The sequence below is a fragment of the Ambystoma mexicanum genome, chromosome 14, assembly GCF_040938575.1.
Source record: "Ambystoma mexicanum isolate Mex_15411 chromosome 14, UKY_AmexF1_1, whole genome shotgun sequence".
In the NCBI taxonomy this organism is placed as follows: domain Eukaryota; kingdom Metazoa; phylum Chordata; class Amphibia; order Caudata; family Ambystomatidae; genus Ambystoma; species Ambystoma mexicanum.
Window position 1 is genome coordinate 545298154 of NC_090940.1, and position 24142 is coordinate 545322295.

A 24142-nucleotide genomic window follows, 5' to 3' on the forward strand; every position below is an offset into this window, starting at 1 on the left:
CAGGGTTGAAAATTAACATGGCAAAGTCAGTGATACTTGCATGAGGGCTCGAGACCCGAGGTTGGATCCCCTGGATAGGTATAAGGGAGTGGTGGTTGGGAAGGACTCTGTTCGCTACCTGGGCGTTCTCATTACCAGGGACCTTTCTAGGTTAGCTTCAACCAACTATGGCCCAGTAATGACAGAGATTTCATCCGACTTGAGGAACTGGAGAAGGATGATCTTGTCCTGGTATGGCCGCATGACTGCGGTAAAGATTAATATATTGCCTAGATTGCTGTACCTCTTCATAGCTCTCCTAACGATTGTCCCCGACCAAACCTTTAGGGATCTACAGAAAGCGGTGCGAGAGTTTATATGGCAGGGGAAAACCCTGAGGATCCGGTGGGATACTTTGACTCTCCCCAGGGAGGGGGGGGGGGGGGGTTGGGTTCCCAGATTTTCCTCTCTATTACCATGCAGCCCAATTACGGGTCCTGGTGGAACACATGAAAGAAGGGATGAGAACTTATTGATCTTAACTAGAAGATATGGACGCTCACCCCTTTAAGGTACGTGATCTCTTGTGGGTCCCACGCAGGGTCATCCCGAGTAGGTTGAAGGTCCACCCAACCCTTAGAGTACTCTGGGCGATCTGGAAAGAGGGTCCTTCGACTGCTCACCTAACCTCGTGGCCCTCTCCGAAGACCTCTCTCTGGGGACACCCCTTCAAACTCAGGAGTAGGGGGTTTCGAAATGCCCAATCTTGGTCGGACATGGGGTTGGAATGGGCTGGGCAAATGTTCAAAGAGGGTGAATTTCTTCTGTATGAAGAAATGAGGGAGGCTCTTGGGGGTGGATCACTTTCCATTTTCGAGTACCTCCGGCTGAAGGGCATTCTCTGTGATCAGTCATGGGGGCAAAATCTGAGTAGAAAGCGGACTCCTTTTGAAATGTTTCTGGACACGGCTACAACGAGAAAGGGGTCAGTATCCAAGATGTACAAAATCCTGAACACCAACAGCCTAGTGGAGAGGAGCGGATTCCGCAAGATTTGGAATGAGTTAATAGGGGAGGCCCTTTCGGAGGACGTTTGGGCAAGGATATTTAAAATTTTGTTTCATTGGAACTTACTTACATCAGACATGGAGCATAATTTTAAGATATTGCAAGGGTGGCATAGGGACCGATTCAAACTGTCGAAGATGTTCCCAGGGGTGTCTCCCAAATGTCCAAGGGGATGTGGCCAGGTGGGTTCAAGGGTCCACATGTGGTGGCACTGTCCAGTAGTCCAGAAGTTCTGGAAAGATGTGAGGGCCTGGATGGCGGAGGTAACGGAGGAACTATTACCACAAAACCCGCATGACGATGCTGTTAGGCCTACCCCCGGAGGAAGCCGAAATTCACAGGTACCCAAGAATGTGGGAAACAATGCTGAGGGCGAGTAGAGTGGCCCTAGCGCAGAAATGGAAGTGCCCGGTGACCCCCTCCAAGGATGACTGGTTGAATAAATTAAACAACATGTTCCTCATGGATAAATTGACGGCCATGGTTAACAATAACTTAAGTGCATTCCAAGCGGACTGGTATGGGGTGCAACAGACGTGGGGATGGGGGATTTAATGTCACCGTGGGGATGTTACTGTGCTGGGGAGGTAGGTTGGGGAATGTGTGGTGCCCACCTTAGGAGGGGTGACCTACGGTCTGGGGCGCAGCTGACGCTATACAGTCGACGGTGATGGCAACAAACAATTCAGCACCCCAGCACCGGGGAATGGAAGCTCTTGTAGTTATTGGTTTGAAGGGGAAATTTATTTGGGGGGAGGGTTAGGATGGGGGATCTTGGGGGGGTTGAGGGAGTTGGGTTCTGGATCTTTTAAGGGTCCATCATGGTCCATTTGTTGTATTCAGAAAATGCTAATAAAACCAAAGTTTTTAAAAAAAATGCATTGAGATTATGTCTGACGGAGGAGGTATCCAGGAAACAGATGTTTGAAGTCTGACGGTGTTCCAAAGTGATCATCCCAGAGGATCAGGAAGTTGAAGATACAGTATGGTATCAATCTGTGCACTGGTTTTACCTCGGGCAGTAGGGGCACTGAAGAAATTGGACATCACAGGGGACTCCTTTGAATATAGTAACCGGCTCTCAATGCAAATGCCTTTTGGTCTTTGCTTCTTAGGCCCTGCCCCACTCTCAGAGTACAGATTTCCTCGATTTTAGGATCAGGGTACAATAAACCTGGCACCATATGTTGGTTTCTGTCAAAAGATGCAGAGGAACTAGCAAAGAAGAGAATATATTGGCACACCAGTTTACTCACATCCTCTCCCCTCGCCTTAGGTGCCTGCCTCACTGGCATGGCGGGTTAGCCCAGGTGCACAGGCAACAAAGCATCTGAGCAACAGGTAGTTAGGTTTTGAATTGATAACATGAGGCAGGAAGCGTGTACTACCCTCTCCCTACACTAGCATGTGGCAGTGGTGCTGCAGGGCTGAGAGGCTCAGCTGTCAGGGAATGGAATAGCCAGCGAGGCACAAGCCCCTTTGATCTGCCTCCAAGCACAGAAATACTATGTATTCACCATTAAACGCTTTGTCTATTGTACCACTCCTATTGACACCTCTAAAGCCATATGGTGGAGAGGCAGAGGAATCAGACAAGCAAAATGGTGAGCAAGGAGCAAATACAACAAATTGGCTCCTCTTGCAACATGTCTCACCATCACCTCACTGCCTTCAGAAGGAAAAGCTGGTACCGGCTTCATAACATATCCTGTCCAATAGCACAGCGAGTAGACATCTGTGCAGAGCCTGCTGACGCAGGTTCCAATCCCGGCAGGGCCAAACTCACCCTTTCATCCTTCCGAGGTAGATAAATGAGCACCACACACATCACAAAATAAGCAGTAATAATATGTAGCGCTCGGATACCTGAGGGTTCGTAGCGCTATATAAATGCTAAATTATTATTATTATAACAATGGCATCATCGGGCAGCATACAGCAACGGCTGGAGATTTTCAGCATTCAGCCAAGCTGAAACACCCGAGACATCCATCTGACATGCTGATGTCAGCGACTTGTGGTGGGAAACAAGGGAGGAGTGCACTAGTCCTGTATTGGAATAATGTTTTGCATTCCCCACAAAACAGACTGCACATTGACACAAAAATTGAGTAGATGTATCGTTTTGATCCATATTTGATAAATTACCCATTTTAAAAAATAACTTTTGTGGGAGAACCCCTTGAACTCCACGAGGGACGATCTAGGCTCACTTGCACATTGCATTGACAAGTACCCTTCACCACTTTAAAAGCTCACGCTCCGCCACTGATCTGAATATGGTATACGAAGAAGCCACCTGTTCATTTAAAACATGACGGACTACTCAAATTGATAACATAAGCAGACACATGAGGATAACCTTTGAAAAATGGCAAACTGGCTCAGATTCAAATCTACAACCTACAGGTCAAAAGTCTCATTAAGCATGGTGTAATGTTATATTACGTAGATTGCAGCACGTCTGACAGGAAGGCCAAAAGGACCGAATCCAAATGACCTACCCAACCAAAAGTCAGAAAGAAGGTACTACCAAATGTTAGACCTTCTAAAAGGCTGACTTTTGGTTGGGTAGGTTATTGGATTCGGTCTAGGGCTGCGGGGTGTTCCCCGCGACTCCTGCTCACTATACTGTGAGTGGAAGTAGCGGGGGGTGTCACCCACAGTTGTCCTACAGTCCCAAAAAAATAAAAAAGGGCTACAGGGGTGTCCCCCCGGGACTCCCCTCTCAATGTACTATACAGTATAGTGAGCAGGGGTTGCGGGGGAAACACCTGCAGAGGACACAGAAAAAAAAAGGAAAGGACTGTTTGGTGCTAGTTCCCGATCACAGAAGTGAAAGGCAACTGGCGGTGCAGGGACAGAGCGAGACAGAATGCAAGGTAAGTAGGAGAGTGGGGGTGTGGTGGGGGTAGGGGTAGAGGTGTGGGTGGGGGGTGTGGGTAGGGGTTTGGGCAAGTCGGTAATGTTCAGGGGAGAAAAGATCAAAGAATATTTCGAAAAAATAATTTTAGGTCTTTTCTCCCTCAAACATTTAGGCTTTGGTAAAACAACCCCAAATGATTTCAAAGTGCTTTGTTTGCAAAGACCAAACAACTGCAAGTGTAGGGGAGGACCTCGCACACTTCAGCATTACAAAACAAAGGCATGATTAAGAGATGCTTCTTAAGGAGCTTTTATAAAATGAGTGAACAATGACCTGATGTAGGGTGGTTACGAAGAATAAAATTCCAGAGTATGGATCTCTTTCACAGTTGGGCTTCATCCTCCATTATCAATGTTTTTGGCTACATAAGATTGTTGTTTTACGCTATGCTGTTGTAACATTAATTGCAGATCTGTAACTTTTCTGAGATTTGAACCTAATATGTTAAAGCAAATCTGTTCTGATTATAAGTAATACAATTATTTAATCCGAGTACATTAAAAGTAAGCAATTATTCAGTGGTCAACTTGTCAATATACCTGGCCCTCTGGAAGGAAGAGTAATATTACCTTGCATTTTCAACAGCAGTTGATGATGACAATAACTTTTCTTCTAATACAGTGACCTTCCTCCTTAAGGCAGCTTCTCGGTCTTCAGCAGCTAACGCTTCACGAGTGTAGGAATCTTCCATTTCTATGAGATGGTTGCGTAACCTCTCTAACTCCTGTTTCAATCGCTGCTCCTTATCTCGTAAATGTTGGATCTAAACATTACAAATAGAATGATCACATGCAAACCTTTGCAGGAATGCTTAAGAAAGAAATATTTACTTAAAGGGCAAAAGAAGTGCATTTCTTGAACTATGCCAACATCCTAGTTCCATCATCCACCAGCATTAACCCGATTGATCATGTATCCACCACTAACGGCAGTTGGTCGATGCCTCCTCTACCAGGTGAATAAACAGTATGTTTCCTTTAGACTGGTGCAGACAGCCACCTCAGACGGCAATGGGCATAAGATCCACAAAAAGAATTTGGAAGCAATCCAAAGCCTCATAGAAATTCCCATATATAGATGATTATTTTTACCCATTACCTTTCCTACTGTTTTGCCATAATCCACAAATTGGCCCTTTGAGATCATAAACCAAAATCGCAGAAAAAGAAGACTGCCAACAAGAAAAGCTTAGCTAGGTAATCACATAACATATGGTCTGAAACTACAACTTTACTTACTATAATAATTATAATGTCGTACCTCATTTTGCAGTGCGCTGTTTTCCATTTGCTTTTGTTTGAGGGCCATCATGACTTGGTCTCTCTCTTGTTGAAACAAAATAGCTTTCTCTTGCATGGACCTTACCTCGTTCAGGATCTGATTCAACTCTCCCGTCTTTCCCTAAACATAAAAAAATAGTACCTTAAAAAGACATGTTGTAAAAAACACATGGCTGACAGCAGTTACATTATCACACTTGCTTTAAGAATATGTAAATAAACATTACGTTATTTCATTATGTTATACTGTACAATGTTGAATGTGCCATTCGTTATAGATATGCTTTGGGCATAGTCATAATATTAACAAACAAGAAGAGTAACCTGGTTACCGGATAAAGCTGACCCATAGGTAAAAGTGGAGTACCCTGCTCACAATTTCAAAACCCTCATACTACAGGTAAAAACTGCTGAGATGACACAGCTATTTCATCAACTTGAGCGGTTATACCATGTAAAATATGTGTATATGTGAATTGAAGACTCCCTGGCATTGCTTTTTTTGGGAAAACTGAACCTTCATTTACTTCAGACTTCTCTGTAGAAATGTTTAGGTCTCAACAGTGATTTCGGGAAAGCAACCTCTGTTTAAAATGGGAAACACTGGAGCTCTGGAGGAGGCTTAGACAAACCAGCAGTGTGAAAGCCAATGGTTTCAGATTTCTAAGTTATTCACTGCATTTTACATTTAAAGGCCGGAATTTGTGTCAGAGCCATAACGAACTGGCCCAGCTAAAAAACAAACAAAAAAACAAACAAAAAAAAACATGCAAGCTATAGGCCCAGTTCTCACGTGGCTATTATTACTTGCGCTCTTACCCTCTGCTGGATGATTACATGCTATTAACATTTTACATCAGCAACCGAAGCATGTAGCCTCAGTTAGATGATAAAGGAGACCATATGCCTGAGGGCATGTACTGCTTGATAACTACTGTATGAAATAAGATTAACATATTGTGCTTTACCTGCAGACCCATCAAGCGACCAACAGGGCAATCGGGTCAGGACCCCATCTCCCGGGCCAGCCCTGCCACAGGACGGTGATACTGCAACCCATTCCCACTATTGGATGCTCCTCACCACATCCAGTACTTGACTCCTTCCTTTGGGGCGACTCAGTGCTAGTCGACTTAGCAAAGGGCTACCAGCAAAGGGCCATTCTCCAGCCTATTTGCCTTTGAGCTATTGCCTTGCTGTATCCTGCTACTTGCTTTTGAGTACCAAATAAGTATTTGCTCAGCACAGCCCTCATCATGCACTGCTCTTACTATCTCTTCCTTCCTCTTCTACTTCTCACTTGATTCTCCTCTATTTGAAACTATTTCAACTCTCCTACTATCCTTATCTTTTTTCTTCAACTCCCAACCCATCTTCTTACTCACCTCTCTCAATTCACAAAACCGCTAAACCCTAACTTTCATCACATTTCCACTTCTTGCATGTACCGCCTTCATAGACTCAATATCAGTTTACTTCTACATCTCACTATCTTTATACTGCTCTTTGAATCCACAATCTGTCTGTAACAAGACTTCCTTTACCTCTGACTTCCTTCGTTCCCATTCTCCCTCTCTTGATCTCATTACCCATACAGAAACCTGGATTTCTCCCTCAGACTCTGCAACCCTTGCTGCCCTTCACGACTGTTAGGCAAGATTGTATGCAGTATTCTGTGGGAGATTACATCAACCTTTTCCTCCAAGCAATAGGTAACCAAACTTTTGGTATAAGTCGGTACTACACAGGTTGGTAGTGTGGTTGAGCAGCCAGGCTTATCCCCAGAGGGGTCCCAATGTGAGCTGTAGGGTTGTAACACAGAGTTTCACAGTGACAAGTATTCAAATAAACTCTTACACTCAAAGTTTCTTGATTAAACCATTATTTATTTAACAGTCAATTTGAATAAGCCGTCCTTAGAAGGGAGCAAATATGTAACAAAAATATACTTCAATAAACACACTCTCAAGTTCAATAAATCAGTAGATACCCATTTGGAATGGCACACAGACACTTCCTACACCCTGAGGTGACTTAGATAACTAGGACACTGTGGACATTGATATATATCACTGGCACATTTAGAGCAATACTGAGGTTAGTGTCAAAAGGGAAAAGATGAAGAGAATAAAACGATGGTTAACAAATATTCTGAAGCAGGTAAGCACTTTTGAACCCCCAATGCAAAGTAAATTAACCCTTTTCCAGTTACACAAGTTATAGAATATAGAATTTGTGATGGATAGTTAAACTACAAGGTCAGAGGATAGAAGTCTATCAAAGAGCCAGGACAGCCATTGTTAATTGAGCAAAGTCTAGGAGAGCTGAAGTTCTTCTGCAGGTAAGTAAAAAGTCTTGCACAATATTTTAGAAGTCTTTGTAGAAAATGAAATCACTGTACGGCCACAAGCTGGGAGGCTTGTGAGGGGCAAAGCTGCAAGTAACTCTGCAAAAGTAACCAAGGCAAGTCTCAACTGAGAGCTAGCAAGGCTACAGCACAAGAGGTAAGCAACCCCTTAGTTTACAGTACCTTAGGTCTGAAGAAATTGGTTCCAGCTGGCTTCTGTTCAAGGTGTAGGTCTGCAGATCCTTTGTTCCTGGGCCTCAGTCGTGGAGACAAGAGGGAGGGCGTCTGGGGACTCCTGCACTACGAACTGAAGGTCAGCAGAAGCAATGGGCAAACTTCAGATAAGAAGCACTTCACGGTTTCAGCTTCTCGCGCCTTTTGCAAATAGCACCACTGCGGTTCTCGGATACCAGTATGGACTTTCCTCGTATCTGGGGTCCAGCCCTCTGTTGAGGTGGCTCAGGCTTGGTTAGTCCTGCTTCCTGGGAGTGTGGATGATCTTCCTGGTGCTCGGGTCAGACTTAAAGACACTCACTGGCCGCTGGTGTTCCTCTCCCTGGCAATCGGTTCCTGCAGCAGCAATGGAAGTACAGCCAGCTCAGAGAGAATTTCCAGATGAGCTTGTCTGGGGGTCGATTGGTCCCACTAACCCAAGGAGAGAAGTCGTCCTTTGCAGGGCTTGTCAAGTCGAGGCGAATTCGGAGCTTCAGAACTGCAGCAGGGCTTCACCGGGCAAACCAACGGTCCAGGAGTTGCAGCAGGCGCCTCTTCCAAGTTCTTCTTCGGATTCCTACGTCCAGTGGTCGACTCTGCCTTCCAAGCCAAAAGACTGCGCCTTTTATGCAGGTTCCATCCATTCATTCGCAGCCTACCTGTCAATCACACAGCAGGGTAACTGTCCTCCAAGGACAGCCAGTCAGCCAGCCAATCACCTTTGAGTGCATTCCTGTAACCAAGGAGATTAAGCACAGGGAGTTTCGGGCAACTCCCTCACTTCCTGCCCTTGCCAGACACGCTGGAGCCAGAGGCGGGCTTCACTAGTGAATCCTGCCAAAGACAAAACGAACAAAGGGACCAAACCTGATTTGGCGTGCAGAGTAAATCTCAAGGAGGACCTGACCAACAAGAAATGGCAAAAAAAGAAGACCAGGGTCATTTTGACAAAATGGGCACCCATGGGTGCACTACTGCAGCTGCAATTGTAGCCCGCTGTAGAAATGCTCAATGGTAGTTAAAAGTAAACCACTGCCACCAGCCATTAATTGTAGAAAGGGTAACAAACACATTACATGAGAAACTAGACAAAGAGGATACTAAGTAACCCTTCCAGCACCCTAGTGTAAGATCGTGTGTGCTGGGTCTAGAAAGTTACAAATGTAAGTAAAGTCAACTTCATTTCACTGCTCTTGGAAACAGTAGTTATCCAAGAGAAAGTATTTAAACCTTTGGGAAATCTAAAAGACTTCCCTGTGTCACTGCACAGAAGGTGCTGTGTGCCACAATGTAACATATGATGCCTATGGAGTTTGTCAGACTCCAAAGTCAAAAGAAACACAGAGTTCAAATAAAACAAAAATGCAGGAGAGAGTATGAAAAAGGTCTCACTCTCTCCAGGATAAAAATTAAAAGTCCAAAAGTCCAGCAAAAGAGCTGCGGGTCTCTAAGGTAGAAGGGAATAAGCACATTTCTGAGAATTCTCCCTAACAAGGACCCTGCCCTTCACCCACTCCTCCCCTCCCAACTGGTAGGGTGGTGGTGTAGGACTGTTTGCATCATCCAAACTTTCCTATCTCTCGTATTCTCCCATCTCCCTTTTTCAAATACACTATCTCCACAATCACTACTCCCTATGGGATTCATATTATCTCTATCGGCCACGTGGTCCCGGTTGTCAATTTATTGACCACCTCTTCCAACTAATAGACTCCCTCCGTCACCATAATCACCTCATTGTCACTGGTGACTTTAACTTAACCCTCTCTCTCCACTTCTCTATACACCGGCTTTAGCTCTCTACTCCTTAACCAATCGCCCTCATCCGTCTACTGTGACGAATCATGGAATTCTGTCACTTTATATATTTTCTGTATATATTGTTGTATATATTCTTATATATATTTCTGCCTATGTGTTGCTGCCTATGTGTTTTATATACTCATGCCAAATACTGTAATGAAGCTTAAGTTCTCTTGTGTACTCTTTTGCGCCCGGCTACTTAAGAGTTTGGCGCGCAATACCAAATAAATAAACAAACTTTTCCCCAGCGGGACGCCTTTCCCTATGAGGCTAGGGAGGTGAGCCCGCTACGCAAACCCTCCCTAGGGGTAGAGACAAGCAGGACCTCACGGGGAGAAACTCCCCCTCTGGGGAGGTGTATGGGAGAGGGTACGGGGGGCAGAAACAAGGACTCCTTTTCTTATAAGGAACTCCCTAAGCAACATCTCAGTAACCCTCCTTCCTTACCATCCTGTGAAGAAAGAGACGAAGAACAAGTCAGAATCTGTTATTGTTATTCAAATACACTATTGGTACCTATTAAGGAAAACTGATATGGAGCAGGGACAAAGAAAAATCACTGAAAGAATAAAGAGTATGAGTCAAACAGAGAAGGACTGACAGTACGCTGGGGAAGTCCCACAGCAGTGCATAAAACTTGGAAGTGGAGATTTGTGAAAAAGAAATCCCAAGAGTTTCGAATCCGCTGGCCGAGGTATGCAGCGTCCGATGTAAGAGAGAAGCTTAAAACAACTCCCAATGCATGGCCAGGGAAAAGAGAAGAGACACGAGAGACTGAGGCAAATATAAGGCATCCTGATCCAGAGCAGGAGCGAAGTGGTGGCGTGACCGCAAGCCAGTCGCGGTAGACCTGGAGGTCCATTAACAACACCGATACCACTTTCATTGAGGTATCTGGAGCGAACCGACAGAAGGAGGAACGAAAAGACCATTTGTGACACTGCCGAAGAAATAAGCCAACCTGACAAGTGAAGATCACAGGCTGTTACGCACCCCAGTGACATTATCCCGAACAATCCAGGCAACGGGGGAAACGGAAAACCCGAAAGGGGGACTGAAGATCATTACTGGAACGCTCATACTCAGCCCAGTCAAGATAAAGAGTGGACATTAAATAAAAGGAAGATCTTAAGTTTGACTAAAGAGAAAGGAGCAAAGTTGCCCCAAAAAAGGAGAGGGACAAAATTAACTATAAGAGAATAAGAAGGGAAGTAAGAATAATCAACTGAAAGATGATTGAATCTAGTAGTAGAACTGTATGACTTTATAAAATAGTTACCAAGAACTACGCAAGGATACTTTTTTGAAATGAACTTGGTGAAATGTCATCTCACAGGAGAAGGGAATCATTCTCCCGTACTTTTGTTGTTTTAACAGTAGTAGGGTTAGGATAAGATATAGTGGACAGTGAACCGATCTTGATTTGGCCTCTCGCTGATGACCGACATAGCACCTTAGTTAGCTTTGTTAGGTAGGGAACACCCTTAGCACAGGCAAAGATAGGATTTCTCACACTTCCGTTAATAAACAATAACAGTGAGATGAAAACTTAAGAGTCTGTGCTCTTCTTCTGACCTGCCACACTACTCTCTGCCTACTCATTGAAATGATAACTCCATTGACCCAATTCTCATCACAATTATCTGCCTCCAATATCTACACCGCTCCTTCTACCTCTAATCACAGTGTCTGCCTAAATCTCGAATCCTACTTCCACCCCACTCTATCCATCTATTGCTTCCCTTACCAAGCACAGGTTTCCATCCTCCAAATTCCCTGTCTACCTCTCGGACCTACCTCTCTTCCCTCCAATGCAAAGTTCACTGTTCCATCCATTGATAAAGCCTCCAATACCTTTAACACTTCTCTTAATGCTCCCTTCTCCTTGCAATTCCATCTTACTACACTGACTCCAAAATCCTCTCATCCACGGCCTTAGAGTATACCTACCATCCGCACCATGAAAACAATGAGAAAAAAAGCTTCGCACTTGGCAAAGATCTAGGCACTCCATAGATCTCCAACTCTACCTGACTGCTCTTACAAAACTACTCCTCTGATCTCGACTCCGACTTCCATCTCGCTCTCATTTCGTCTCAATCCTCTCAAACTAGGCGCCTCCAAAAATCTTTCAACTCAATTATCTCACCTCTTAAACCCTCCTCCTCTACTCTTTCTGACAAGTCTCTACTTTGCTTCAGCATTCAAAATACCCTTGCTAATGACCTTCTATCCCCCATCTGCTCTCTTTCCCCACCCCTCTACCCTCCATCTCCTGCGACAATGTCTTCCCTTGCCCCCACTAAAAGTAATCAGATTCTTGCCCTTCTACTCAGGGCTAACCGTGCATGTGCCCACCTCGACCCACTATCCCCACACATAGTGAAACTCATAGCTCTCAGTGTTGGTCCACATCTTACTTCCCTTCCATCGCCAACTCCTTTCTTGACAGTGCCACACTTCGATCATCCTACAAGTCGGCTACAGTCATCCATGTCCTTAAGAACCCGGGCCTAGATCCCAACTGTCCTGCCAACCTTCGTCCTGTCCCTCGTCTACCTCACTATTAAAAAATCCTAACGCATTTAGTTTTCAACTGAGTTCCTTGACACACACACACAACCTCTGGTATCCTCTTCAAGCTGGCTTCCGACCTCTGCACTCTTCTGAGTCAGATCTCCTCAATCTCAACATCTACATCTCTTCCACTCTAGCTACCCGTTCACCTATTCTTATTAAAAGACCCTTGCTTAGTTTGCTTCATAACTTGCTCTCAGTCACTTCCAGGTGGACAGGAACAGCCTTACCACCCCACTCACCCACCATTACTGTTGGGTGTTCCCCCAAAGAGCACTCGCGGGGCCACTTCTCTTCACTCTCTATACATCTACTCCTGGCACCTTGATCTCCTCCTATGGCTTCTCCTATCAACTCTCTTCTGATGACACTCAGATCTTCTTCTCCTTTCCCTCCTTATCTGATGTGCTATGGTCACACATTTCTGTCTCTATGCTATCAAATACTGGATGGTAGTCAGAAGCAGAGTATGGAGGGTAGTCAGGAGAGAAGAATAGAAAAGGGGAGAGGAAGAGATAGCCTGCTGGATGGAAAGTAGAGAACTTCAGTCTTAGTGGAGGTGTTGGGTACAAGAAAGCTTTCATATGGTGCCTCAAGTCCTCCCCTTTCTCAGTGCAGAGCCGCTGCAGAACAGCAATGTTGGTCCGTGTAGCCATGCCCCCCTTGGTGTTAGTGGGATCTGGCCTGGCCTGGCTGACCCGAACATAAGCCGGGTCTCTATTCGGTGAGGTTTTCTTTCATGCCGCTGGTGGACCAGGGACCCTGCAACCGTCTCATTCCCAGGCAGGCTGAGGCTGTCGTGCAAGCAGAGGCTAGCACAAGATGCGCAGCATTGCAACAGCCACGTAGGAGCTCTGGCTCCACGCTCTGATTAGGCCCCTTCAGCAGTGCTGTCTGTGTGATGCTTACATAGAGCTTCTGTGCAGGACCCCCGTCTCTTCCAGTTAGCTCTCACTCGTCAGAGTGTTCAGATATTTTGATGTGGGGCGCTGATGAGTCTCTGTCTTGTGTTTGTGTTTCTATAGAAAAGAAATATAAGTCTTGGCCAGCACCTTGATTCCAAAGCAGAGGTGATGAAAATTGGTACTGCACATATATAAGTTGGCTCTTGTGCAGAGGAGGGGAATTGAGGTAATTCCAACTGCTGGCTTCCCTCTCCAGGGTAGAACTGCCTCTGGATTCCTCACTGATAGGCCTCCCATCCCAAGCTGCAAGGGTTCCCATCCTCTCGACAAGGTGAAGGTATCAAACTTGGCACATACACTAATCAGGGTTCCCTGTTCAAGGGCATTAGCTGTAGTAGATACTCTATCTACCAGCTGTAGTGTAGATATTAACATTGTTACTTTATTTTCTGATAAAGGATTCTCATTTGTTAACTCTGATTATGCTACGTAACATGGTATATGTGGAACTAGAGCATAAAGCTATTTACCTATTGACTGGAGTGGAGGTTATTGCATGGGAGATGTTCTGCCTGCTATAAGGTACTCCCCAAAACTACCGTCCCCTCCCGAAAAAGATAAGAGAATCTGGTTGGGAAACTCATTGACCGCTTGGGGTACATAATGCCTAGATTAGGTGTTAACCTAAATTGGGATAAGAGCTTGAAAGTGTCCCGGTTGCTGGAGAAAGTGGGAAATGACACCTCAATGTCCCTTTCCTTGATCATTCATGAGCAGGTAGCTATACGCAATATGGTACTGCAGAATCAAATGGCCTTCGACACAATTCTGCCCTCAGAAGGTGGCATCTGTGCTCTTGCGGGATACAAATGCTGTACATGTATCCCAAATTAGGAGGACAATGTCACTGATATTTCCAACAACAGAAAAACGGTGGCCATATTGCAAAAAGATAACACTTACATTGGGTGGTCTCTTTGGTCCTGGATCACCAGTTCGATTGGTTTGTTAGAAGCCTCTATAATACATGGAGCTCTTTTGATTTTTTCCTATTGGCAATGTATTGCATATATTGTTAATCAAGTGTGCTTTTAAATTTTTGGAAGAGAAGACCTTTGAGACACTGAAAGTTCATGAAAAGTTGTTATTAATGAAAATCGCAGAAGAAATGTTTGCAAAAGACATAGGACAGTGTGAACGGATCATCCAGAATGTTTAGAGGTGCAAAGACTGGTGGTCATTAGTTTTAAAGGGGATAGTCCTATGGAGGCGGGGATATTCCTATGGAGGGAAAATGCAGTTGTAATGAAGATTTAAAAGGAAGTAGAATAAAATGCAATTTCAAGTGAAGTCAAATGATGAGAAACGTACTGATTGAAGAAAACGCAGCCTTCCATTCCCTGCACCAACCTGGTATAGTTAGAGAGACTCCACTTTGATTTGCATATATGCTTTCTGTCAAAATGGAGTTTTGGAATTTGGCTCACAGAAGCTGTGCTTTACTCGCATGATGACTTACTGTTGCTTCAGCACACGTTTATGTAATTTCGGACATGCTGACAACATTTATTCTGATACTGGTTGACCTGTCTTGGTAACAAAGTGTTGATAAGACAGTGCGAGTCTTAAATAGAAAATGAGAACAAATCTATGGTGATATCTCATGGAGGAGGTAGAAGTAACCCTAGTAGACCAGAGCACTTCCATCTTCGCATATAGATCTAGTGTATTAATTGGAGGGAGTAAAGTCCTTCCTAATGAAGTCATGAATTCTTTTGCTCGTTGCATTGAATCGATATATTGAAAAGTCTACATAAGCAGTTGTAGTGGGAGCGGGACATAACAGTTTGGGAGTGTTTGGAGATCATGTGCTGTCCATTTCTGTGTTAACCTGCAGTGCCGCTTTTACATATTTACAGAACAGACATCATCTGAGATTTGAGTCCCGAGTTGGATTTTCCCAAGACACAGGTGGACCATAGAATGCATGATGTACAAAAAATAGGTTCATTCTAATGAGAATGGGATCGTTTGGAATGAGTTACAATGCAGCTCACAATAGGAACATTAGTAGGCTATGCAGTATTTGGATGTGTGAGGGTCTAGAAATCTGCCCAGGCAATCCTAAAAGATTTCATGCCTTATTTGTATGGGTCTACCTTTAACATACACCACAGGCAAAATGGCAAAATATTAATTCTTAACCTGCCTAACCTGAGGGCAGAGCGTGGCCTATTAAAGAATAGACCGTATACAACAGTGAATAGTGGGTGGTAAGGAGTGGTACAGACTGATTGACATACTGCAGCATACATTGAAAGCCTGACCACTTATTGTTAGAGTTCCTAAAATCAGACTTGGAAGTATTGTAACTTTCCTAATTCCAAATTAAGATGATGAAGTTTCATAATCCCGCACTGCAAACTCAACTCCACCACCATAGGCTGAGTGCTTTATCTAACCGAGTATGCCACATATGAATTATGCTATACTACTGGACAGCCAAGGGCAGAGACGTGCATTCTAGCACAAATTATAAATAAGTTAAGGAACACACGCAAAAGTAGGAAAAAGGTTATGTAATATATTATAAAGAGTACACCCATGGCATTCCATGGGCAATACGTAAATATAAGAGCTGGTGTGACACTCGATTCTGCAAAACTTGACTGTACAAATTAAGCCGATTCACTCCTAATATAATAGATTTCTTTATTTATTACATTTGTAGAGTGCACGAAAACCCAAAGGCGTCAAGGTGCTGTGAGATTAGAAGCATGGCTACAAATACGTAAAAGTCAGGTTTGCACAGAATTTGAAATTCCGATCTGTTCAGTTAAACAGTAATGTTTTGAGTCTTTTTCTGAAGATAGAGCGTTATCCGTTCTGAGGTGGGGTGGGAGGGTGTTCCAAAATGTGGTGGCTTGGGCCAGGAAGCTGGATCCTCCCGCTCGGGTTCTTCTGAACTTAGGTCTGTGCAGTGGGTTGGCATAGGCGGGTCTGGAAGAAGTTGGTTTGGTGATAAGCTCCGAGAGGTGTTGGGGAGCAGTGTTATTGATGCAGCTGTGGGTCAAGGTAAGAATTCTAAAGGAGATACGGTCCTTCACTGGTAGCCAATGACGTCTTCTCCTGGCTTGAGATATGTGGTCTTATTTCTTTACGCCCAGTGCAGCGCGGAGGGCGTTGTTTTAACAGTTTGTAGTTTATGCAAGTTCCCTTTGTAGGTGCCAGCGAGGAGGGAGTTGCAATAATCCAATTTGGAGCAGATGGTGGCTCGGCCGATGTTGATGCAACTGTCGGTGGAGAGGTACGGGAGGCAGCCGTTGATAAGTTTGGCGATATATGCTGAAGAGGAGGCGATGGAGTTCACATGTTTGCTAAGTGAGAGAGTAGAGTCCAGATGGCACCCAAGGTTTTGACTACTGGGGAGACCGTAACAGTGTTGTTGTCAATAGTGAAGTAGGAAGATTTGGGTTCTAGGTTGGCTAGGTGGGCTGGGTTGTAGACAAGAAGGAGCTCAGTTTTACTGTCATTCAGACAGAGCCCATGGGTCCCCATTGTGGATTGGACAGATTCATAGATGCAGTTAATTTTGGCAGTGTCTTGGTGATGGATGCCGGAGAGGGGGATGAGGATCTGCGTGTCGTCGGAGTAGTTGGCATATTTGATTCGGCGTGAGTCAAGGAGGTTAACGAGGGGCTTGGTAAATACATTGTAGAGGGTGGGTGAGATGCATGAGCTTTGGGGAACCCCACAGGTGACGGCGGCGTTGGGGGTGGAGGAGTGGTTGCCTGCAAACACACGTGAGGTCCGGTCGGACAAAAAAGATTAAATCCACTGGAAGGCTTCAGGGGAGAATAGTGCGGCTGTGGAGAAGTGGTTGTAGAGTATGGTATGGTCAACCAAGTCAAAGGTCACAGATCGGTCTAGTATCATGAGGAGAGAGAGGTTGCCATAGTCACGGGCATCGTCTAGTTGATTTTTTAGGTCCAGGAGGGCAGACTCAGTGCTGTGACTAGGGCAGAAGCCAGATGGGCGGGGACTGAGAAGGTGGTGTTTTTCTACATGATCTTATACCTGGATATAGGCGGCAAAGTCTATTATTTTCAAGAGGAATGGGGCGGAGGTGATAGGCCTGATGTTAGCAGGGATGGCAGGGTACAGAGAGGGATTCTTCAGGAGGGGGGAGGGTTGTGGGAGGGGGGGTGACCCAGGGTTCTTTGACGGAGGATGGGATGGATATTAAGAATTGATGCAGTCACACTGTGTGAGACTACACAACAATTATCTGCTTGGTATTAGGTAACCCACCTTTTGGTATAGGTCTGTACTAAACAAGTTGGTAGTGTGACTGAGCAGCCAGGCCTATCTCAAGAGGGGTCACTGTGTGTTGTAGAGCTGTACAAATGAAATCTGTAAATACAAGTAGCCAAGTAACACCTACACTCAAGGTTTCTGTTATAAATAGTTATCTATTTAATTAACATTAACTTTTAAATAAGCCTTCTTTAAAAAGTCAATTCATGTAACAATGTAAATACACTTTAAAATTACTTTTCAGAATCAGAACAAGTTAGTGGGTACTCTTTGGATATGCTTATTACATAATTCCTACACAGTGAGGTGGCTTCAATCACAAGGACAGTAATGGCATTTATATAATCACACTAGTTCTACTTTCCAGATTCTGAGGTTGCAGAAAGGAAATGTTTAAGGAAGGAAAAAGGTTCAACAGGTTCTCAGTATATGTGAGGACACTTAAATCTTCCAATGAAATGTAGACAAGCCTTTCCCAGCAGTAACAGTCTAAAACAATTTACCACCTATGAGGGGCAAACAATATCAAAGTCAATGGGCTAGAAGAGTCTGTAGGGAAGCCAGGACAGCCAAAGTCAATTTGAAACAGTCTATGGAGCTGAGGCGCTTCTTAGAATCAAAGTCTTGCACAAAGTTAGAGAGTTTGTTAGAAAATCACTTGTAGGGTCACAAGCTGTTAAGCCTGTGAAAATCGAGTTGGAATCAACTCTAAAGGTAAGCCACTGCAATTCCCAACTGAGAAAAGCACAGCTAAAAGACAATGAGTTAAGTACCCCAAATCTAAAACAGTACCTCTGGTTTGAAGAAGAGTGGTGCAGCTGGATTCTGTCCTGTTACAGCGGTCCAGACCCTGTTTTCCTGAGCCTCAGTCGTGAGGACAAGAGGGAGGACGTCTGGAGGGCTCCTGCGGCAGTACTAGAGAGGTCGTCGGCAGCTACATGCTCTTTTCGGTTCAACGGCACTTTGCGGTTTCAGCACTTAGCAAACAGCACCGTTGGGGATCTCGGATACCGGTTGGCTTCCTTCGCTCCTTGGGTCCTGCACTCTGGTGAGGGAACTCTAACTCTGGTCGTCCTGCTTCTGGAGGGTCCTTAGGAGACTCCTGGAGTTTCTAGCCGGATTTCAGACATTGCACTCGACTACAGATTACTCGACCTCTGGCATTCGGTTCTTGCAGCAGCGAAGAAGTACAGCCAGTCCGGGAAGATGGTCCAGTGGAGTTCATCTCAGGGTTAGTTGGTCCCACTAACCCAACGGGAGAAGTCATTTCGGCCAAAGCTTCTCTGTCAAAATGAAAAAGGAGTTTCAGCACAGCAGCAGGGCTTCATCAGGCAATTCAAAGGTCCAGGAGGATGCAGCAAGCTTCGTTCACGGTTTCTTCGTCGGGTCTTGTCTTTCTCCCAGTGGTCGACTCTGCCTCTAGTCCCAGAACCCTTGCCTTTTAAGCAGGTCTCTCCCAATTCTTGCACAGCGTGAGCTGTCAATCACACAGAAAGTTGGCTGTCCTGGAAGTACAGCCAGCCAGCCAATCAGGACTGGTTGCATTCAGGCATTCCTAGAGACAAAGGACAGGGAAGTTTTGGGAACCTCCCTCACATCCTGCCCTTCCAGACAAACTGGAGCCAGAGGCAAGACAAATAAAGGGCTCAAATCTGTTTCCGCGCATAGATTAAAACCCAAGAAAGACCTCACAAACAGAAAATGGCGAAAAAAGAAGACCGGGGCCATTATGACGAAATGGTCACCCATGGGTACTGTACCGCAGCTGAGGGTTTAGCCTGCAGTAGAAAAGCACAATAGTAGGAACAAATGAAACCACTACCACCATCCATTTAAAGTAGTGAGGTTAACATACACATTTTTATATGAGAATGTAGGATAAGGGGCTACTAGGTAACCCCCCAGCACTACACATAAGATGAGAAAAGGGTCTCACTCACTCCAGGCTTAAAAAGTCCTTACGTTCAGCAAAAGAGCCGGGGAGTCTCTAAGGTTGAAGGGAATTAGCACAGAAATTAGAATTCTCCCTAACAATGGAGCAGGAGTCGAGTGATGCATTGATGATGGCAGTGATGAGAGGGATCAGGGGCTGGGAGCATTCTTTGATGAGGGGAGCAGGGCAAATGTCTGCTTTGCATATGGAGGGCTTGAGGCTGTTGAGGAGAGATGCAACCTCTTGGGTGGTGACGTGGCTGAATTTGAAGAGGGGGGTGCTGTACAGGTGTGTGGGTGGGGGGAGATGGGGATGAGGTGGGGGTGTTGAGGGAGGCACAATTGTGCTGGATTTTGGTTTGACAGAGCGAGATTTTGTCTGAGAGGGCTTGCTGCACACTATCGCACCAGGCATCCTCTTGGAAAACAGTGGGGAGGAGTCAGGGGCAGGAGACTCCAGCTCTCGGAGGATTCAGAAGAGTTCACAAGAGTCTGATTTAGCGTTAGCAATTCTGGAGGAGTAGGCAGATGCTTTGGCAAGGTGGATGGCATTCTTATAGGCTTTGGCATTGGAAGCAAATCTGGTCTTGTTCTCAATGGAGGGGCATGTGGTATCAGAACCTACAGAGCTCTGAAATAAAAAGTAAATAAAAAGGTGCAATTGAGAGTCCAACTCCATATGAAATGGAACATGAAAAGGACATTTATGCAATGGATGGGATTCATCTCTGCTCCTGCATTGTGAGGTTAATAAGGGTTGCTTTCTCAAACTTAGCAACAAATTCCCTACAAGAATATAGTATGTGACACCCATCTGGAGGAAGTCGTTTCCTATTTAAATAACCCCACTTCTGCTAATTAAGCACATTTCACACTACACTCAATCACATTTTTCCTCATCAGTATATTTTTGGACCATGAAAATGTGAGCTTATTTTTAGTTTTATGCACTATTTATGTTTTGTTATGTTACTAAACCCAGCTTTCAATCCAAATTATGAACTTTCCTGAATCCCACTCCCAGGGTGTCATTCCTCATCGGTATACTTCGCTTATAAGAGGGAATACTTTTTGGAACTCTAAAATGTCACCTTCTACAGTTTTATGCACCATTCATGTTACCTTGCTTTACTGCATTTTTTTTAAATTCAACAAATCACACTTTTAAGGGATCCTTCCTACTCAGTATTCTTTGCTGATCTGATGAGGAGGGGCTACTTTCTGAATCTCTTGATTGTTATCTTATAGAGTTTTATGAACAATATCAAGCATTCCCTAATAACACTTAATGGTTAATTCCTCATGGGTATGCCTTGCCAATAGTGGGAGGACACGTTTGGATATTTTGAAATGCCACCATATAGAGTGTTATGCATTTTATGTTACTCAGCATTTATACTGTGCCAATCACAATTTATGAGATTCATAATAAACATATTTCTGTACTTTACGTATGGTGGCTATAACAAGCCTATCAGGCACTCCTACCGCTGGCTTCTGAAGACAGCTGCCATTTCATTGTCTCACTTTGCCACAGTCCCAATCAGTGCCTCTGTCCCTCTCTCCCTGCCCCTCCCCCTTCTCCATCATAGATGCATTATAAACCTTGTTCAACACACATTTTGAAATTGGCAGATGAGTGAAGGGGCAGTCTGCAGACTCCACACCCCTCCATAAATGAAGCGGCAAGGATTATGAGAGGCATTCACTTTTGTTAGAGATAAAGGGTTGCTATAGATATTAAGACGCCAGGTGCTACTTAAATCTTCCTTAGTATGTTGCTTGACACAGCGAGCCGCACTATAACTTGCTGCGCTCAGTGAGCCTGCTGGGATTTTTGCCTTTGAAGCCAACGCCTGTCAAATCTTGTCAGGCCGTCGGGGGAGGGCCATATTCCACTGTTGCTTTTCCTCAAAATATAAAGTAGCGTAGCCAAGACTCCTGAAACCCTTTTCACACAGCCACAGGCCGAACTCAACCTGCCCGCTCTTTACCTTTGGTTCGGCAGCTAGATAATTTTCTGAATGATATTCAAGTCCTTACCCAGAACTTTAATGAGATTTCACACAGAAAAGATAAAAGATGAAATGTGGATTTCTTGAAGTGCCCCAAAAATTTGGTTGCACACCTCATTGGCCTAAAGGAGGCACCAAGCTTTATTACGTTAACAGATTTTCAGTGAGAGGTAGGGGGAGGTGTCAGATGTCTGTTATGTGGTAATGTTAATAGATAAAAGCAAAGCTGAACGCACAAGCTGCCATTAGAAGTTGTTTGCCTGTACTCAGTCATTTGTATACTGCACGGCTTTATTTCTGCCATACTAGCCTACAGTGATGTCTTGGTTCCCCATTTACAAAACAACCCTCTCAGAACTGTATTTGTAAAGTTTGGCAGTTGTACCAGCCCGTCAAAGCCAAACAGACTCTTGAGTCACAGAACAGTTACAGTTACACATTAATTTCATTTTAACTGAGAAGTGTCACATTTTGTGTGCTAAGAACACGTGAAATATGCAGCACCCCAACAATGTTTTGTCCTTGGTATAGCTCTTATATGAAAACTTAAATTTCCAATCAGAAGAAGCCAATGTTCCATCTGTTCCAAATTTGGATCACAACTGCAGAGTGAAATGTGAGGTGCTTATAGTGTTTTTAAAATGTGAGAACAAACAAGTACACCAACAACCGATTCATTGGAAAATCCTGGCGCCATGTCACCTGTGTTATTACAAAAGTGTTGAAATGACTTCAAGAGATGATGGGAAGGGCAGCATTCGGACAGCCCCAGCCTGGAAAACAGGAAGGACTTACAATTTTGGAAGAATGGGGACTGGACATAGGGGTAACCAGGTTGTTAACAACTTTGTCTTCTCACAATTGTCCTCAAGCTGAGCAGCAGAAAGCTATTTGGAGTATATTGCTGCAGAGAAGTCTAACTTAGTCACAATGATGAAGAGTTAGCAGCCTCGTGGAAGGCAGTGGACTCAATCCGACAGTCACTCTGTAGAGCAGAATCTTTGATAAACCCTATAAATTGATCTAGTTCAGGCTTGATCAACTACGGACATGCAGTACAGCCCTCTCATTTGAAGCTGAAAACACCACTGCCTGGTAACCATACAGACAATATTTGGTGCGCACAAGAGATCTATTGCCAGAGGATTTTGAGCCTTTTGAAAAAGTGATGCTCATCTCAGAAAGACAGCACTCCCCCAGCTAGTCTCGGAGGAATAACCTAAAGCCTGATAGGAAATGAGAAAGTATCCTGTCTCAGTACCGCTTATTCTGGACTGTAAACGCACCTTCCCGATAAGGTATGACAATGGTCATCTGTAGGGCATTTGACATGCATCAGCTAAAGGCACTTTTGCAGAGGCCACAGTGCAAAATGGACAAGGGTGTATTTATTTATTTATTGGGTATTTATAATGCGCCTAAACACAATGTGTTTCAGGGAGGGGCAAGGGGGACATGAATGAAGAAAAACAAAAAACGGCCCTACTAGGCCTTGACACATTTGTATGATACAAGTGCAGTAACACGAAGTGCGGGGGAGAGGGGAGTGCCAGGCAGGGCAGGCGGGCCTGTGGGTTAAGCGAGTGCCAGAGGAGGGCAAGTGGACAGAGCAAGCGGAATGCAGAGAGCGCAGAGGAAAGAAGGTCCACGTGCTAAGTGCAAGGGGTGCATGCCCAGCCAAGCTAGTGCAGGCGGAGGGAACCCAGAAGGACAAGTGCAGGTCGGGGGGTTGAGGGTTCAGGGGAAATCAAGTGCAGGCATGGACTGGCCGAGGAGGACCTGGTGCCCTGTAAGAATCTGAACCAACCAGGCAGTCAGTCAAAAAGGCAGAGGGGGACATTAGCAGGGGAGAGGAGGAGGAAGAGAAAAAGAGGGTCTCTAGTAGCTTCCGGAACTTAAGGAGATGCGGCTCAAGTCAGAAAGGGGCAGGGAGGCCATTCCAGAGGAAGGCACCAGTGGAAGAGAGGGATCACCCCCCCACTCTCTACTTGGAAAAGCGTCTAATCTGCAGAGAGATGGAGCTAGAAGACCGAAGGGCTCTAGCAGGTAGGTATTTGGGGCGAAAGTTGGCTGTAGCGAGGTCCCAGGCCACAGAAAGCCTTGTGGATGATGCATAGGGTCTTGCAATTGATCATCGGAGCCACCGGGAGCCAGTGGAGAGATTTTAGGGCTGGAGAGATATGGTCCCTGGGTCTAAGGCCAAGGATAAGCTTTGCAGTCCTATTCTGAATTAGTTAAAGGGGGCAAAGGGAGGAATGAAGAAGATTGAGGAAGAGGCAGCTGCAGTAGTCCAGCCTGCAGAGGATCAGAGCTATGTAGACATTGAGTTTCTGGGGGAAGGTGGGAGAGGGTGAGGAAAGGGAGAATGCCACTGAGGAGGTGCAGCTGAAAGTGGACCTTCTTGGTGAGGTCTGTGATGTCAGGAGAGGGAGGAGTCGAAGATGACACCAAGGTTTTTTGCCTCACAGGAGGGTGAGGGGAAGGGCGGCCAAAAGTAAGGAGGGAAAGAGGGAGCTGTGGTCCCAATGAGAAGTATCTCAGCCTTTCTGGCATTCAGGCAGAGATCGTTAGCAGTGCATCATGCCTGAATAGCAGACAGACAGTCAGGAATGAGGGGGGGAAGCCTAAAGGAGAGCTGTGTGTCGTCCACATAACACTGGAAGTTAGGAGAGAAGGCAGAGATCAAATGGGCTAGAATGGCAAGGTAGATGTTGAGAAGCCATGGCAAAAGGATAGAGCCCCGAGGGACACCCCAGGTGGAGAGTGAGATGGAGGAAAGA

The 24142-nt window shown here is 45.1% G+C and overlaps 1 protein-coding gene across 1 annotated transcript in view; it reads right to left on the reverse strand.

The window, feature by feature from the left end:
- Positions 1–24142, reverse strand: part of TRIP11 (thyroid hormone receptor interactor 11) — a 1018241-nt gene that overhangs the window by 291025 nt on the left and 703074 nt on the right. Inside the window, exons 12-13 of the mRNA XM_069637842.1 lie at positions 5234–5374; positions 4543–4736 (exon numbers count right to left, since the gene is read on the reverse strand). Of these exons, the coding sequence (XP_069493943.1) occupies positions 4543–4736; positions 5234–5374 (335 nt within the window). The remainder of the gene's footprint in view (positions 1–4542; positions 4737–5233; positions 5375–24142) is intronic.